The sequence below is a fragment of the Lithobates pipiens genome, unplaced genomic scaffold, assembly GCF_037356315.1.
Source record: "Lithobates pipiens isolate NorthernLeopardFrog02 unplaced genomic scaffold, aLitPip1_a1.2 Scaffold_35, whole genome shotgun sequence".
In the NCBI taxonomy this organism is placed as follows: domain Eukaryota; kingdom Metazoa; phylum Chordata; class Amphibia; order Anura; family Ranidae; genus Lithobates; species Lithobates pipiens.
In genome coordinates this window covers 25,758,524-25,774,571 of record NW_027507811.1, presented here as the reverse complement: position 1 = coordinate 25,774,571, position 16,048 = coordinate 25,758,524, and the positions used below count along the sequence as shown (strand labels likewise).

Here is a 16,048-nt window from a genome sequence, read left to right as displayed (position 1 = left end):
CTGAAAGGTGCCAATTGTGGCGCCGGAGGGGGGGGGGGGGTTCCAATGAGCGGAAGCTCCAACCTTAGGGTGGACCGGCGCTTTCGGTGTGGGGTTAATTTACCATATTTATCGGTGTATAACAATAATATCGCCTTAAAATCAGGGGAAAATCGTGGGTGCGTGTTATACACCGATCCCCCGACGGTTGTGAGCCTCTGGACGGCTTTCGGCCGTTCTCGGCGGCTTTCGGCCTTTCTCTGCTGCTTACGGCCATTCTCGGTTCTGAGTGTACTCCTGTGTGTAGTAGAAGAGCATGAGGAACTATGCCTGATAGAGTCATAAGAGAACGGGCACAATAGATAGGCATAAGGCACTATAAGCAATATAGAGGTATGATGCACTTCCTATCTTAGAGAAGCATGTGGCACTGTATGCTGTGATTTGTTTTTTTGTAAGCCCGTGTTGTGTGAACACACATTTCAAAAACTTCACCATGTGCACACCAAAAAGTGAATACAAAAAGTGCACATAGGGTGTACATATGGTCCTCCAAAATGGAAGGACCTTGCCCTGATCCCCCGGGGCGTTAGGCTCCAGACAGGGACTGGGGTACTTTCACATGATCTATCTGACCAAAGCCAGATGGACCCCGCTCTCTGGGAGGTCTGCCGAAACAGACCACCCCAGGTGGGGCTCCCCCTGAAGGGAGACCCCATGAGAGAGGTCCACCCCCTCCTAAGACTTTCAGGGCAAGGCCCGAGGACCTACAACCCTACTCATCACACGTGAAACAATGTATGCTGTGATGTGCTGTATGAAGTAAAGATCTGAGAGACATTGCATATGAAAAGGAGGTGTGAGGAACTGTGCGTAGTAAACGTAGGTGTGCACAGCCCATTGCGTTAGGGTGTGCACCCCAAAGCTCAGACACATATGCCTTTCTCTACAGCCTCAGCTGCATGGGGCAGTGAATGAATGGGAAGTGCTCTGTGCTGAGTGGCTTCCTGTTCATTCACCAACTGAAGCATAGTAAACACACAATGAGCAAGTGTGTTCACCGTGTTTATTTAGAAAAGGAAGGGGCCGGTAAATAACAATATTTACTAGCCCCTTCCATCGCTCTCCATCCTGAAGCATCCCTGCAGCAGCCGGGGGGAGAGGAGAGGAGCGAAGCCAGAAGCACTGCAGGGCAGAGGGGCCAACACGGGGGAAGCCCAGGCAGTAGGGGCAATTGGCACTGCACAGTGATTAGGGTGTGCCCAGGCACACCTGTTACACCCCTCTACGCACGCCTATGGTAGTAAAGATATTCAAGGCACTGCAAGTAATGGAGAGGCACTGTGAGTAGTAAAGAAGAGGAAAGGGACACAGCATTTGTTACAGAGGTGTAAGGCACTGAATTAAAAAGAGAGGCAAATGAAGCTGTACGTAATAGAGAGGTAATAAAATCTTTTTATAATAAAAAGGGGTGAAGGATTACAAGAGACGTCACACTAGACCAGCAATAGAGAGGTATGAGGCACTGAGCATAATACAGGGATATAAGACAATGCATTTATTTTCCTTATGTTTTTAATAGTTCACGAAAGCTAAAAACTGCCACTCCCTGGAAATTTTTGCAATCTTCCCAATTTTCTGGATGAAAAGCCACATTTGCAAAGCCTTTTCACATTTCAGTGAGGGCTTCTGTTCCCTGGTTAGTTTGTATTCTTCAGACAACGGCGTGCTTACGTTGTATGCAGGGTTTTTATCATGTTCCTGTCATGTTTATGAAGGTGAGATGGATTTTGGGCAGCTGAGTGGACTCTTTGGTGTAGAAGGAGGTAAGAACTGCGAGTAAAGTTTTTCCCGCACTCCGAACAAGCGTAGGGCCGCTCCCCAGTATGCGTTCGCTGGTGGCTGGTCAAGGCTGACTTCTTGGTAAAACATTTCCCGCACTCTATACAAGAATAAGGCTTCTCTCCCGAATGGATTCTCTGGTGGGTCACGAGGTTCGTGCTATGGGAAAAACGCCTCCCGCACTCCGAGCAAGAATAAGGTCTTTCCCCCGTGTGAGTCCGCTGGTGGTTGACCAGCATCGACTTCTGATTAAATGATTTTCCACACTCCGCACAGGAATACGGCTTCTCCCCCGTGTGGGCGCGCAAGTGTTTCATGAGCGTTGACCTTTGGGCAAAACACTTCCCGCAGTCCTTGCACGCAAAAGGCTTCTCCCCGGTGTGAGTCCGTAGGTGCTCTATGAGCAGCGACTTAAGCCGGAAGGACTTGTCGCATTCGGGGCAGGTGTAGAGCTTCGGGCTCGTGTGGATCAGCTGGTGCTTCACCAGCTGCTCCTCCCTGCCGAAAAACTTCCCGCACTGCAAACAGGGCAGAGAATGGGGCCCTTTGTACATCAGCTGGTGTCTGAGGAACTCCGAGCTGCTGGTGAAGATGCTTTGGCACTGGTCACAGTTGTAGGTCTTTGTTTCCAGGCCTTGTGTTGGTGGCCATGGTGGACCTTCCTGAATTCTCCTGTGTTGAGCCTGCGAGTCAGTCCATGTTAGTTCCAGAGGATCTTTACCTTCTGAAGATGGTTCTTCTTTCAAATTAAAAGATAAGTGGTCTATCTCAAGAGTGGCATCGCCCAACTCCTCTTTAACGTGAGTCAGCGATGCAAGTCTCTCCATCCCACTATGTGGAGACAGTCGCAATGCATTGTTCTGACAGTCTCCTCTGTGGAGCTCTTCCACCTTTATGTTGTCCTTCATACAGCATACCTCGGTATTAACACCTCTGTCTTCTAAAGAGTCTTTTTCTTCCTTAACAGCTCCATGCGTCTGTAGCGTCTCAGCTCCTCCAGATATATCTGTTAAATATAAATATGTTTCAGTGACAAGTATTTTAAGGATTACCCCACATTGGTAAAAACTCTCTGACTTGTGGTCATAAATGAAACTTAAGCTGCGTTTACACTTGCTTCAAAATGTGGCATTGGACACACTTTTTTAAAGCACTCTGAATGCCAGTCAAAGCCCCGTCACTAAATAAAATGGTTCCCTTACAGTCCTGTTCACACGTTGTTTGGTTTGCTTCAAAAATAATACCCCATGTCACTTTATTGATGCTTCAAAGTGTCTTCAAAGCCTCCATAAGCCCCGTACACACGAGAGGACTTATGTCCGACAGACTTCCGAAGGAGTCCTGCCGGAGTTCTGCTGGAGTTCCGACAGAGTTCTGACGGACTTTTCGACTGAGCGGACTTGGCCACACACAATCACACCAAACTCAGACGGATTCGAACGTGATGACGTACGACTGGACTCGAATAAGGAAGTTCATAGCCAGTAGCCAATAGCTGCCCTAGCGTCGGTTTTAGTCCGTCGGAATAGCATACACAGGAGCAAATTTTTCGAAGGGACCGGGTCCGGCGGAGTTCCGTCGGAAAAATTTGAAGCATGTTCCATTTCTAAAGTCCGTCAGACTTTTGCGAATCAAAAGTCCGTTGCAGCCCACACACGATCGAATAGTCTGACGGAATCAGTCCGTCGGACTTTGGATGTTGAAAAGTCCGCTCGTGTGTACGCGGCAATAGAAGTCTATGACAACGCTCGGTAACAGCACCTGCAGCATTTGAGAGGCTTTTACTCAGCTTTAGCTTTGCTTCATTTTGTAGGAATGAGATATCCCAGGATGCACTGGGAAACCATCAATCAAACTGGAAAGATGTTAGCAGTCACTTCTGCTTCATGTGTATATATTCTGGGAGTGTCTGGTGCAGACATCACATCTGGAGTGCAGTGTGGAGCAGCAGAAAGGTGAGCGGGGTCCAGAGTGGAACCACTAGCAGACGGCACATGTGGACTGCAACATGGGAATGCTATAGCGGAAGGTGAGTGGGGACCAGAGAGAGAGAGGACTAAGAGACAGAGGATCAGCAGAGCTGGGGGACTGGAACAGGAGAAACTAGCAGATGTGGGCTCCTTGAGGGTAGGGACCGATGTGAGTGTACAATGTACAGAGATAGGGGCAATTGTAGACACTCACTCAGGTTGAACTGGATGGACTGGTGTCTTTATTCAACCTTACAAACTATGAAACTATGTCACATCTGGTGAGCAGTGTGGGAGCAATATAATGGGAGGTGAGCGGGGACAAGAGAGAGAGGAGGATTAGCAAACCAGAGGATCAGCAGAGCTGGGGGTTACTACTGTTTGGGCGATCAGTAGAGCAGGGGGTTACTACTGAGTGGGGGGGATCAGCAAAGCTGGGGGTTACTACTGTTTGGGCAATCGGTAGAGCTGGGGGCTACTACTGATAGGGAGATCAGCAAAGCTGGGGGTTACTACAGAGTAGGGGGTTCACCTGAGCTCGGGGTTACTGCTGAGCAGGGGGTTACTACTGAGTGGGGGCTCAGCAGAGCAGGAGATACAGTAATACCAAGTGGGGAATCAGTAGTACCTCAGTAGCAGGAGGTACTACTGAGTGGGGGATCAACAGAGCAGGAAGTACTACAGAGTGGGGATCTGTTGAACAAGGGTACTAATGAGCTGGGGGATCTGCTGAGTGGGGGTATTACTGAGCCAGCATTCTATGGAGCCCCTTTAAAACAAATAGGAAGTCAACACACACACACAGGGCATTTGTCAAGCTTCATTAAAGCTTGAAAAAAGCATCACAGAAGCATCAAACACAAATAAAACGCATGTTAAAGCTGTAGGCACTTTAATGTGTGTTAGTTGAAGCAAGTGTAAATAAACCCTTATAGTGGAACTAAAAAAAAAAAAAAAACGTACAGACAGGCAGGATCTTTCCTGCAGAATAGAAATGTAATGTCTCTTCTGCAATAAATTACATGTAAATTACATGTAGCCACTCAGTTAGCTGTTTAGTAATGTACGCATGGGATGGATCTCAAACATTGGTGGTGGAAAACCTGGAGAAAGAAAAATCCTACAACCATCAATTCTAAACCTAGAGACCCTTATGCATTATGGCAACTACCTTGCTTCCTTCTCTTATATAGATAATAAAAATAAATGATACCATACCCGGTGATGTGAGGGGCGGCTGATTCTCCATCATGACGTCCTTGTAGAGATCTTTGTGTCCTTCTAAATACTCCCACTCCTCCATGGAGAAATAGACAGTGACATCCTGACACCTTATAGGAACCTGACACACACAATGATACAGTCACCATCCAGACACATCCATTGTCTGTTACTGGATAATGTCCCAGAATTCCCGGCACCGCTCACCTCTCCTGTCAGCAACTCCATCATCTTCTTGGTGACTTCTAGGATCTTCGTGTCGTTGTGTCCAGGAGGAAGGTGCATGAAGGGGATCTGGCCCTTGCTCAGTTCACTCCGAGATGATTTGCTAACTACCATGAAATCCTGCAGAAGAGAACAAAAATTCTGTTTAAATTACCAACTATAGTGCCCCCTAGCCCTCCTCTCTGGTCAGGTCTGTGTTTTATTAATATTAATTAATTGCTAACCATAACATACAAAGTCATCTACAACCTCGCCCCCATCTACATCACCAACCTCATCTTCAGATATCGCCCCAAATTGTCCCCTCCGCTCCTCCCAGAACTCCTGCTCTCTAGCTCCATTGTTAACCTCCTCCAATGCGCGTCTTCAAGACTTCTCCAAAGCCTCTCCCATCCTCTGGAACTCCCTGCCCCAGTCTGTCCGATCAGCCCCCACCCTGTCCACCTTTAGGAGATCCCTGAAAACTAATTTATTTAGGGAAGCCTATCCCACACCCACCTAACAACTGTCCCCGAGCCACCCCCATCAAATCATTCTCTGCCGCTATTACCTTTTGTACCACCACCCCCTCCCTTTAGAATGTAAGCTCTATGAGCCGGGCCCTCCTGTACCTTTTGTATTGAACTGTACTGTAATTGTGTTAAGATAAGAGCGATGTCATGTGACCTCCCAGAATCCTCCTCACCTCTCCGGTCAGGTATGTGTTTTATTCATAGAGATAAGAGTGATGTCATGTGACCTCCCAGAATCCTCCTCACCTCTCCGGTCAGGTCTGTGTTTTATTAATAGAGATAAGAGTGATGTCATGTGACCTCTCAGAATCCTCCTCACCTCTCCAGTCAGGTCTGTGTTTTATTAATAGAGATAAGAGTGATGTCATGTGACCTCCCAGAATCCTCCTCACCTCTCCCGTCAGGTCTGTGTTTTATTAATAGAGATAAGAGTGATGTCATGTGACCTCTCAGAATCCTCCTCACCTCTCCAGTCAGGTCTGTGTTTTATTAATAGAGATAAGAGTGATGTCATGTGACCTCCCAGAATCCTCTTCACCACTCCGGTCAGGTCTGTGTTTTATTAGTAGAGATAAGAGTGATGTCATGTGACCTCCCAGAATCCTCCTCACCTCCCCGGTCAGGTCTGTGTTTTATTAATAGAGATAAGAGTGATGTCATGTGACCTCCCAGAATCCTCCTCACCTCTCCGGTCAGGTCTGTGTTTTATTAATAGAGATAAGAGTGATGTCATGTGACCTCCCAGAATCCTCCTCACCTCTCCGGTCATGTCTGTGTTTTATTAATAGAGATAAGAGTGATGTCATGTGACCTCCCAGAATCCTCCTCACCTCTCCGGTCAGGTCTGTGTTTTATTAATAGAGATAAGTGTGATGTCATGTGACCTCCCAGAATCCTCCTCACCTCCCCGGTCAGGTCTGTGTTTTATTAATAGAGATAAGAGTGATGTCATGTGACCTCCCAGAATCCTCCTCACCTCTCCGGTCAGGTCTGTGTTTTATTAATAGAGATAAGAGTGATGTCATGTGACCTCCCAGAATCCTCCTCACCTCTCCGGTCATGTCTGTGTTTTATTAATAGAGATAAGAGTGATGTCATGTGACCTCCCAGAATCCTCCTCACCTCTCCGGTCAGGTCTGTGTTTTATTAATAGAGATAAGTGTGATGTCATGTGACCTCCCAGAATCCTCCTCACCTCTCTGGTCAGGTCTGCATTTTATTAATAGCGATAAGGGTGATGTCATGTGATCTCCCAGAATCCTCCTCACCTCTCCGGTCAGCAGGTAGATGATCTCCAGGGTGAGGTTTAATATCCTCCTATTAATGTGACCGCGGTCCTCGTCCATCCTCAGTGGATCGGTGGAATCTCTGTCTACCTTCTGTGTAAAGAAAAGTGGAAGGAACCTTTTTTTTTCTCAGAATGATCCTTTTACAGCACGTCGTAGTCCTGTAGTCAGCTTTGCCGACACCCCCCTCCCCCTCCCCCAGCCCAGCTCTGTTGATTGACAGCGGCTCCAAGAAACTCCAGCTGCTGAGAACTGAAGCATCTCTCCATTCCTGCAATGGGGGAGAGGGCTGGAAAAGGGAGGTTGTACGCGGTCATGTGACTAAGGTTGCCGCCATTCCTTTAAATCCGAACACATATTGATTACACAGGTTCTGGGGCTGATTAAGGTGGTAATTAAACTCACTTGATGCCTCATCTGCATTAAATCAGCCTCAGAACCCGTGTAATTCATATGTGTTCAGGTTTAAAGGGATGAGGTGGCAACTCTACATGTGACCGAGGAAAAAAAACTCAATAAAAAAACATAAAACGTCTTATCCAACTGGATGTTGTTTATTGTACAAAAAACAAAGCAGACTATGCAACATAAAACACATAAATAAAGTACAACTTACCAGATAAATCAGCAGTCACCCATCTCTGAAAGAGAGCCCAGCACTTCCTGTTTTTTTTTTTTTTTTTAAATCTCCTTTTTCGCGTTCCACCTCACATCCTGTCTCTCCCACTTCCTCGCTGTGCTTTCCAACAGCCTCTGCTCAGCACTGCCATCTGGTGATGGAGTTTGCAAACTGCACTGTGTTTTTCTAATGAGTGCACACACGCCACCTTGTGTCTATTTGTAGGAACTACAGATGGTAGTCCACACTGCGGAATAAGAGCTCTGATAGGGCGATATTTAGAGTTTTCCCGTCAGTTATGTCTATCCTAAACTGAACACATTCTAGAGCAGGGGTCTCCAAACTTTCTAAACCAAGGGCCAGTTTATTGTCCTTCAGACCTTAGGGGGGGCCAGACTGTTTCCAGTGGGAGGAGAAAATGCCCTGGTGTCCGTGGGCAGTATCCCATTGTTGTTTTCAGTGGATGGAATAGTGCCCAATCATTTATATTGATGGGAGGAAAAGTGTCCTATCGTTGGTGTCAATGGAAGATGCCTCGTCATTGGTGTCAATGGAAGATGCCCCATCGTTAGTATCAATGGAAGATGCCCCATCCTTGGTCTAAATGGAAGATGCCCCATCGTTGGTGTCAATGGAAGATGCCCCATTGTTAGTGTCAATGGAAGATGCACCATCATTTGTGTCAATGGAAGATGCCCCATCGTTGGTGTCAATGGAAGATGCCCCATCGTTGCTGTCAAAGGAAGAAGCTCCATCGTTGGTGTCAATGGAAGATGCCCCCTCATTGGGGTCAATGGAAGATGCCCCATCATTGGTGTCAATGGAAGATGCCCCATCATTGGTGTCAAAGGAACATGCCCCATCGTTGGTGTCAAAAGAAGATGCCCCATCGTTGGTGTCAATGGAAGATGCCCCGTCGTTGGTGTCAATGGAAGATGCCCCATCGTTGCTGTCAATGGAAGATGTCCCATCATTGGTGTCAAAGGAAGATGCCCCACCGTTGGTGCCAATGGAAGATGCCCAATCATTGGTGTCAATGGAAGATGCCCCATAGTTGGTGTCAATGGAAGATGTCCCATCATTGGTGTCAATGGAAGATGCCCTATCATTGGTGTCAATGGAGGGAATAATACTCCCTTGTTGGTGTCAGTACAAGGAATGGTGCCCCATCGTTGTTGTCAGTGGAAAAAAAGTGCACAATTGTTTATAGCAGTGGGATGAATTATGCCCCATCAGTGGTGTCAGAGGAAGGAATTAATGTTCCTTCATTGGTGTCAGTGGAAGGAATAATGCTCCATTGTTAGTGTCAGTGAAAGTAATTTCCTCATTGCTGATGTCATTAGAAGGAATGGTGCCTCATCTTTGGTGTCAGTAAGAGGAGTAGTCCCTCATAGCAGTGGTGGGTACAGTACCCCAAGGGCCGGATAAAGGTAAGCAAAGGGCCACAGTTTGGAGACCACTGTTCAAGAGTCCAAGCACTGGTGTGATCAATGGGTTTGGAACCACGGAGCTTAGATGGAGAGGACAAGAGGAAAGTTGGCACATTCTGGCAGATATTTGAGAATTGTCCACTCTGTAAGGGCAGCTCCATGCATGATAGATTTACCCTTGGAAATGTATCTATCTATCTGTATAGTATACAGTAAATATAAATATATATATATATATATATATATATATATATATATATATAGAGAGAGAGAGAGAGAGAGAGAGAGAGAGAGAGATTATGTACTGGGTGTAATAATGAAGAATGGGGTACTATATGGCCTGTCATCTCTTTTCTATACCTCTGTAATAGGGATGAGCCGAACACCCCCCGGTTCGGTTCGCACCAGAACTTTCAAACGGACCCCAAATTCGTACGAACGTTAGAACCCCATTGAAGTCTATGGGACTCGAACGTTCGAAATTAATAGTGTTAATTTTAACGGCTAATATGCAAGATGCTGTCCTAAAAAGGGTTTGGGGACCTGGCTCCTGCCCCAGGGGACATGGGTCACTGCAAAAAAAACTTTTAAAAATGTCCGTTTTGGCGGGAGCACTGATTTTAATGATGATTAAAATGAAAAAAAAAAGTGAAATATTCCTTTAAATATGGTGCCTGGGGGGTGTCTGTAGTATGCCTGTGAAGTGCCATGTGTTTCCCGTGTTTAGAACAGTCCCTGCACAAAATGACATTAAACGGAAATAACACCATTTAAAACTGCTTGCGGTTTTAATGTTATATCTGGTTCCTGCAATATGGTTGAAAATCATTGAGAAACATGGCATGGGTAGCCCTCCCTGCCCATTACCAGCCCCTTTGGGTCTTGTACGCATATTAAGGGGAACCCCGTACCCATATTAAAAAAAGGAAATGCGTGTGGCCCCCAGGCCCTATATACTCAGAACAGCAGTATACAGGCGGTGCAAACAAGACAGGGACTGTTTAGGTTTGTTGTGTTAAGTTGAATCTGTTTGTAATTTTCAACTGGTACATTTTTAAAGTGTAGCTCCAGTCAAAAAAACTATTTTTAAGCTTTTTGGAAAACATAGGGAAGGGTTATCACCCCTGTATAATTTGTTGTGCCGTCCATCTTTTTCAGAGCACGCACACAGCATGCACAATCTCCTAACACTGACTGAGAGCTCTATTTAAAACGAGCAAGATAGTTAGCTATATAGGTGGATATAGCGGTGTATACTGCGTTCAGGGCACGCAGACAGCACGCACAATCTCCTAACACTGACTGACAGCTCTATTATAAAAGATAGATATATCGCTAGATATATAGGTGAATATAGCGGTGTATACTGCGGTCAGGGCACACAGACAACAACCACTACAGAAGAGCAAGAACGAAAAATCGGCTAATAACGATCGGTGTGTACTGTATTGAAGGTACACAGAACACCCATTAACTGCTACAGATGCCAACACACTACACAAGGCCGCCGCCTGCCTGTGGCCAATCATGGCTCTCCTCGCTGCCGGCGCTATGATTGGCCAAGCATGCTGGGTCACAGTGCATGCTTGGCCAATCATGAGCCAGCAATGCACTGCGCCATCGCAGTGCATTGTGGGCTGTGAGCGACACACACGAATTTGGTGCGAACGGCCCATAACGTTCGGAATTCGCCGAACGGGCGAACAGCCGATGTTCGAGTCGAACGTATGTTCGACTCGAACACGAAGCTCATCCCTACTCTGTAGTACACGCAGTGCATCATGCTTCTACTACATGCAATTCTTCACACATCTCGAGTCTGCAATGCTTTACTGCCTTACTACACACATGGTATGACAGATACAGTGCCTGATACCTCCATACACAGAGGCATCAGGCACTGTATCTGTCAAACCATGTATACAAAAGAGGTGACAGGCCATATATTCAGTATCTCACAAAAGTGAGTACACCCCTCACATTTTTGTAAAATATTTTATTCTATCTTTTCATGTGACAACACTGAAGAGATGACACTTGTCTACAATGTAAAGTAGTGAGTGTACAGCTTGTATAACTGTAAATTTGCTGTCCCCTCAAAATAACTCAACACACAGCCATTAATGTCTAAACCGCTGGCAACAAAAGTGAGTACACCCCTAAGTGAAAATGTCCAAAGTGTCAATATTTTGTGTGGCCACCATTATTTTCCAGCACTGCCTTAACCCTCTTGGGCATGGAGGTCACCAGAGCTTCACAGGTTGCCACTGCAGTCCTCTTCCACTCCTCCATGATGACATCACGGAGCTGGGGGATGTTAGAGACCTTGCGCTCATCCACCTTCAGGATGCCCCACAGATGCTCAATAGGGTTTAGGTCTGGAGACATGCTTGGCCAGTACATCACCTTTACCCTCAGCTTCTTTACCAAAGCAGTGGTCATCTTGGAGGTGTGTTTTGGGTCTTTATCATGTTGGAATACTGCCCTGCAGCCCAGTCTCTGAAGGGAGGGGATCATGCTCTGCTTCAGTATGTCACAGTACATGTTGGCATTCATGGTTCCCTCAATGAACTGTAACTCCCCAGTGCCGGCAGCACTCATGCAGCCCCAGACCATGACACTCCCACCACCATGCTTGACTGTAGACAAGACACACTTGTCTTTGTACTCCTCACCTGGTTGCCGCCACACACGCTTGTCACCATCTGAACCAAATAAGTTTATCTTGGTGTCATCAGACCACAGGACATGGTTCCAGTAATCCATGTGCTCAGTCTGCTTGTCTTCAGCAAACTGTTTGAAGGCTTTCTTGTGCATCATCTTTAGAAGAGGCTTCCTTCTGGGATGGCAGCCATGCAGACCAATTTTATGCAGTGTGCGGCGTATGGTCTGAGCACTGACAGGTTGCCCCCTCACCCCTTCAATTTCTGCAGCAATGCTGGCAGCACTCATACGTCTATTTCCCAAAGACAACCTCTGGATATGACGCTGAGCACGTGACCTCAACTTCTTTGGTCGACCATGGTGAGGCCTGTTCTGAGTGGAACCTGTCCTGACAAACCGCTGTATGGTCTTGGCCACCGTGCTGCAGATCAGTTTCAGGGTCTTGGCAATCTTCTTATAGCCTAGGCCATCTTTATGTAGAGCAACAATTCTTTTTTTCAGATCCTCAGAGAGTTCTTTGCCACGAGGTGCCATGTTGAACGTCCAGTGACCAGTATGAGAGAGTGAGAGCGATAAAACCAAATTTAACACACCTGCTCCTTATTCACACCTGAGACCTTGTAACAATAACGAGCCACATCACACCAGGGAGGGAAAATGGCTAATCGGGGCCAATTTGGACATTTTCACTTAGGGGTGTACTCACTTTTCTTGCCAGCGGTTTAGACATTAATGGCTGTGTGTTGAGTTATTTTGAGGTGAAAGCAAATTTACACTGTTATACAAGCTGTACACTCACTACTTTACATTGTAACAAAGTGTCATTTCTTCAGTGTTGTCACATGAAAAGATAGAATAAAATATTTACAAAATTGTGAGAGGTATACTCACTTTTGTGAAATACTGTGTGTATATATATATATATATATATATATATATATATATATATATATATATACACTGAAGATGTGTAAGGTGCTGCATAAGCATAGAGATATGAGGCACTGTCACGATATAGATGGATTAGGCACTGTGCAATTCGTTCTGTTCCAAATAGTTTTTTCATTGTATTTGGACAAATTTGTTAATTCGTAAATATCCGAATGAACAAAAACCCATTTAACAAATTTTTTGGAATATTTGTAAATTTGAATATTCGAAAATTCATAAATTTATAAACTCTGAAATAATAACTAACTAATAATAACTTAAGTTTTACTAACTATTAAATTATAATTATTGTAATATCCTTTCCATATTGACTGTTAGTGAACGTAACAAACAAATTTATCCGAAGTTACGAATGATCCGAAATAAAGAATGCCTTATCTAAATGAATGGAACGTAACGAATTAATAATAATAAATAACAATAATAATAATAATAAAAACGTTTTATTTATTTTTTATTATTTATTATTACTTCAGTATTCCGTTCCATTTATTTCGATGCAGCATTTGTTGTTTCGGATAATTCGTAACTTCGGATAAATTCGTATTTGTTCCGTTCACTAACAGCCAAATTTGAAAGGAAATTACAATACCTAGAATTTAATAGTTATTATTAGTTAGTTAGTTCGTTATTCTTTTGAATTTTTTGGATTTTCTTTCTTATTTTTGTATTTTTCAAATTTTTGAATTTACAAATTGCGATCATAACGGATGACTCGAAAAATGAAAAAAAAAAAAAAAACGAATGAAATTAAATCCAATGGATTTTTCGGCAGGGCTCATGTCTACTGTGTGTAATAAGAAAGGATGAGGTTTGGAGTGTGTATAGAGACATCAGGCACTGTGTGTAATAGAGAAGCAAGAGGCAGAGACAAGTAACATTCACATAAAAGTAATTTCCTGACAGACTCCATGGCAGCCTACGTATGGGTTAATCCCGCCTCTCATACCTCATAGGACCCCACTCCCATAAATCTTTGCTTCTGTACAGAGACTGTGTTCCTTTTTTGTTCTCCTCCTAGGACCAAGGTGTTTGCTTACCTTATGAAGAGTTCCGGTCCAGTCCTGTTTGCACGAGGATCCTGATGGTGGTTATGGATTCCAGCAGTCCCAGCTATTAGCCGGGTGGAGACGTTATATGCGATGCCATGAAGAGCTTACTAACCTGCCATTGGCAGGCAAGCGGCAATTTGACCATACATCCTTTGCTATTAGCAGGAGGCCTCTGTTTTGATGTCCCGTTCGTGCAGTGGGTGGAGTACCCCCAGTCAGGATGGATCGGGATCGTGCCGTGGCGGTATCGTATTGATTTAATCATTTATCATTATGGAAGCCTGTTTTTGTGTGTGGTTTGTCATCTCCTTTTTTTTGCATTTCCTGGTATGTATGGCGGCTGGAGCGCATCTGCGTTCCAGTCCGCCGCCTCTTCCATTCGTTCTGCGCAGTTCGGATTGAGGCTTGGTCCGAACATGTGCAGTTTTCGGAAGACGGTGGTGATCGCGCATGCGCGCGAACTCCGCTGACCGGATAAATAGCTGTCAGAAACAGCTATGGTTGGGATTGCTCTGCGGGAGAACGGCGGCTTCCCGGTGTGCTGTGTGTCTTGCTTGGAGGTATGTTCTGTTCGCCAGTAAGCTCTACTATTTGATTCCTGTTGGATGCTTATGGTGTTTTTGAATCTCTCCAGCATACAGACTTTTTCATTATGGATGTATCATCGCCCCCCAGTGGCCAACCCTTACGCTGCAGGTAGGAATATTATTTCCTTCTGCTCGTTTTATTTTGGCTAATTACTTTTGTTTTTCTTGCTGTAGTCTTTTTTCTTCTCTATTTAGCCCTTCTAGGTCTGAACGTCATTTGTCGGCACGCAAAGATACTGACCAGTCTAGGTTACAACATCGTCATTCTACGTCAAGTTCTAGACGCTCTAGATCACCCTCCAGACACCATGAAGATAGGTCAAGATCTGGATCTGGTCGTCATTCAACCCACCGTTCCAGCCGCTCAGAGAAAGCCTGCTGGGGTTGTAAAACTCACGTTCCAGAGGGTAAATCTCTCTGTGAGTCTTGTTATTCCAGAGCTATGAAGGAAAGAAGAGCCGGAGACCAGCAAGTGGAAGCATTGGTCAGGAAGGTGGTTCAAGAGTCTCTGAACAAAGCAGAGTCTGATCGAATGTTTAATCCTCCCTCTGTTACAGCTCTAGTCGATGTAGACGCAGACCCTGTAATTCCGGGTCCCTCCAGACACAGTGTCTCTCCAAGTGAGTCTTCAGACAGTGAGATTGATGAATCGACTGCAGGTTTCGATTTTTCTCTTGTCCCGCAGTTAGTCAGAGCGGTCAAGGATGCTCTAAAATGGGAAGAGCCAGTTGAAGCACCCTCTAAACAGAGGAAGTACTTTAAACACCTTAAGAAGGATCGCCCGAATTTTCCCTTCATGGGTGAGCTTGGGGAGATTATTTCAGACGAATGGGGAAAAGTGGAGAGGAAGAACTCCTTGATTTCCAAGATTGCCAAAATGTACCCATTTAAAAGTGAAGACGTTAAATATCTGGATTCAGCCCCTCTTATTGATGTGACACTAATGCGTCTGGTCAGGCATGCTACACTCCCTCTTGAAGATACCGTTTCGTTCAAGGATGGTTTAGAGAGGAAGATTGACACTGACCTAAAGCGTATTTATATCACTGCAGGCATGGCCTGTAAGCCAGCTCTGGCTCTTGCAGCATTGTCTAAAGCCATGGAGTCTTGGACAGATGATGTTGGTGCGGCTTTGGGAAGCGTTTCGGAAGAACTTATCCGGAGTTCACCAGTACATGAACTGAAGCTAGCATCAGTCTTTTTGGGAGAAGCATCCCTTGATATTATCCGCCTAGTGGCACATGTCATGCTCTCCTCAGTTACTGCGAAGCGCGCTTTGTGGCTTCGTCCCTGGGTTGCAGATCCTGCCTCTAAGCAGGCATGGTGTAAGATTCCCTTTGAGGGGCCCTCCCTCTTCGGGAATAAGCTTGATTCTGCCATTACCCGTGCTACTGGAGGTAAATCAGGGTTCTTACCCCAGGATCGTCGCCTCTTGAATCAGAGGAAAGTTCAGCCTAGACAAGAACAGGAGCGTGTTAGAGATGCTCGTCGTTACAGACCTGGTCGGGAATTTAGGAAGAACTGGAGAAGAACTCAGTCTTCAGGCCAAAAATCCTCTAAGTCAACTACATCAGGGGGTCGAGAGGCTTCTAAGTCCTTTTGATATGGGGCCTGTCCAGACAGAGCAAATACGGGCTCGGCTACTCCATTTCCGGCACGTCTGGGCAGCCTCGATTCAAGACTATTGGACTGTCAAGACGGTCTCCTCAG

The 16,048-nt window shown here is 45.5% G+C and overlaps 2 protein-coding genes across 4 annotated transcripts in view; both read right to left on the bottom strand.

Moving 5' to 3' along the window:
• The window catches only part of LOC143956229 (uncharacterized), a 146,715-nt gene extending 138,983 nt beyond the window's left edge, over positions 1-7,732 (bottom strand). The window contains exons 1-4 of the mRNA XM_077466405.1: positions 7,652-7,732; positions 7,018-7,128; positions 5,220-5,357; positions 5,010-5,133 (exon numbers count right to left, since the gene is read on the bottom strand). Of these exons, the coding sequence (XP_077322531.1) occupies positions 5,010-5,133; positions 5,220-5,357; positions 7,018-7,095 (340 nt within the window). The 5' untranslated portion in view covers positions 7,096-7,128; positions 7,652-7,732. The remainder of the gene's footprint in view (positions 1-5,009; positions 5,134-5,219; positions 5,358-7,017; positions 7,129-7,651) is intronic.
• The window catches only part of LOC143956257 (uncharacterized), a 167,414-nt gene that overhangs the window by 124,954 nt on the left and 26,412 nt on the right, over positions 1-16,048 (bottom strand). The window lies entirely within an intron of this gene.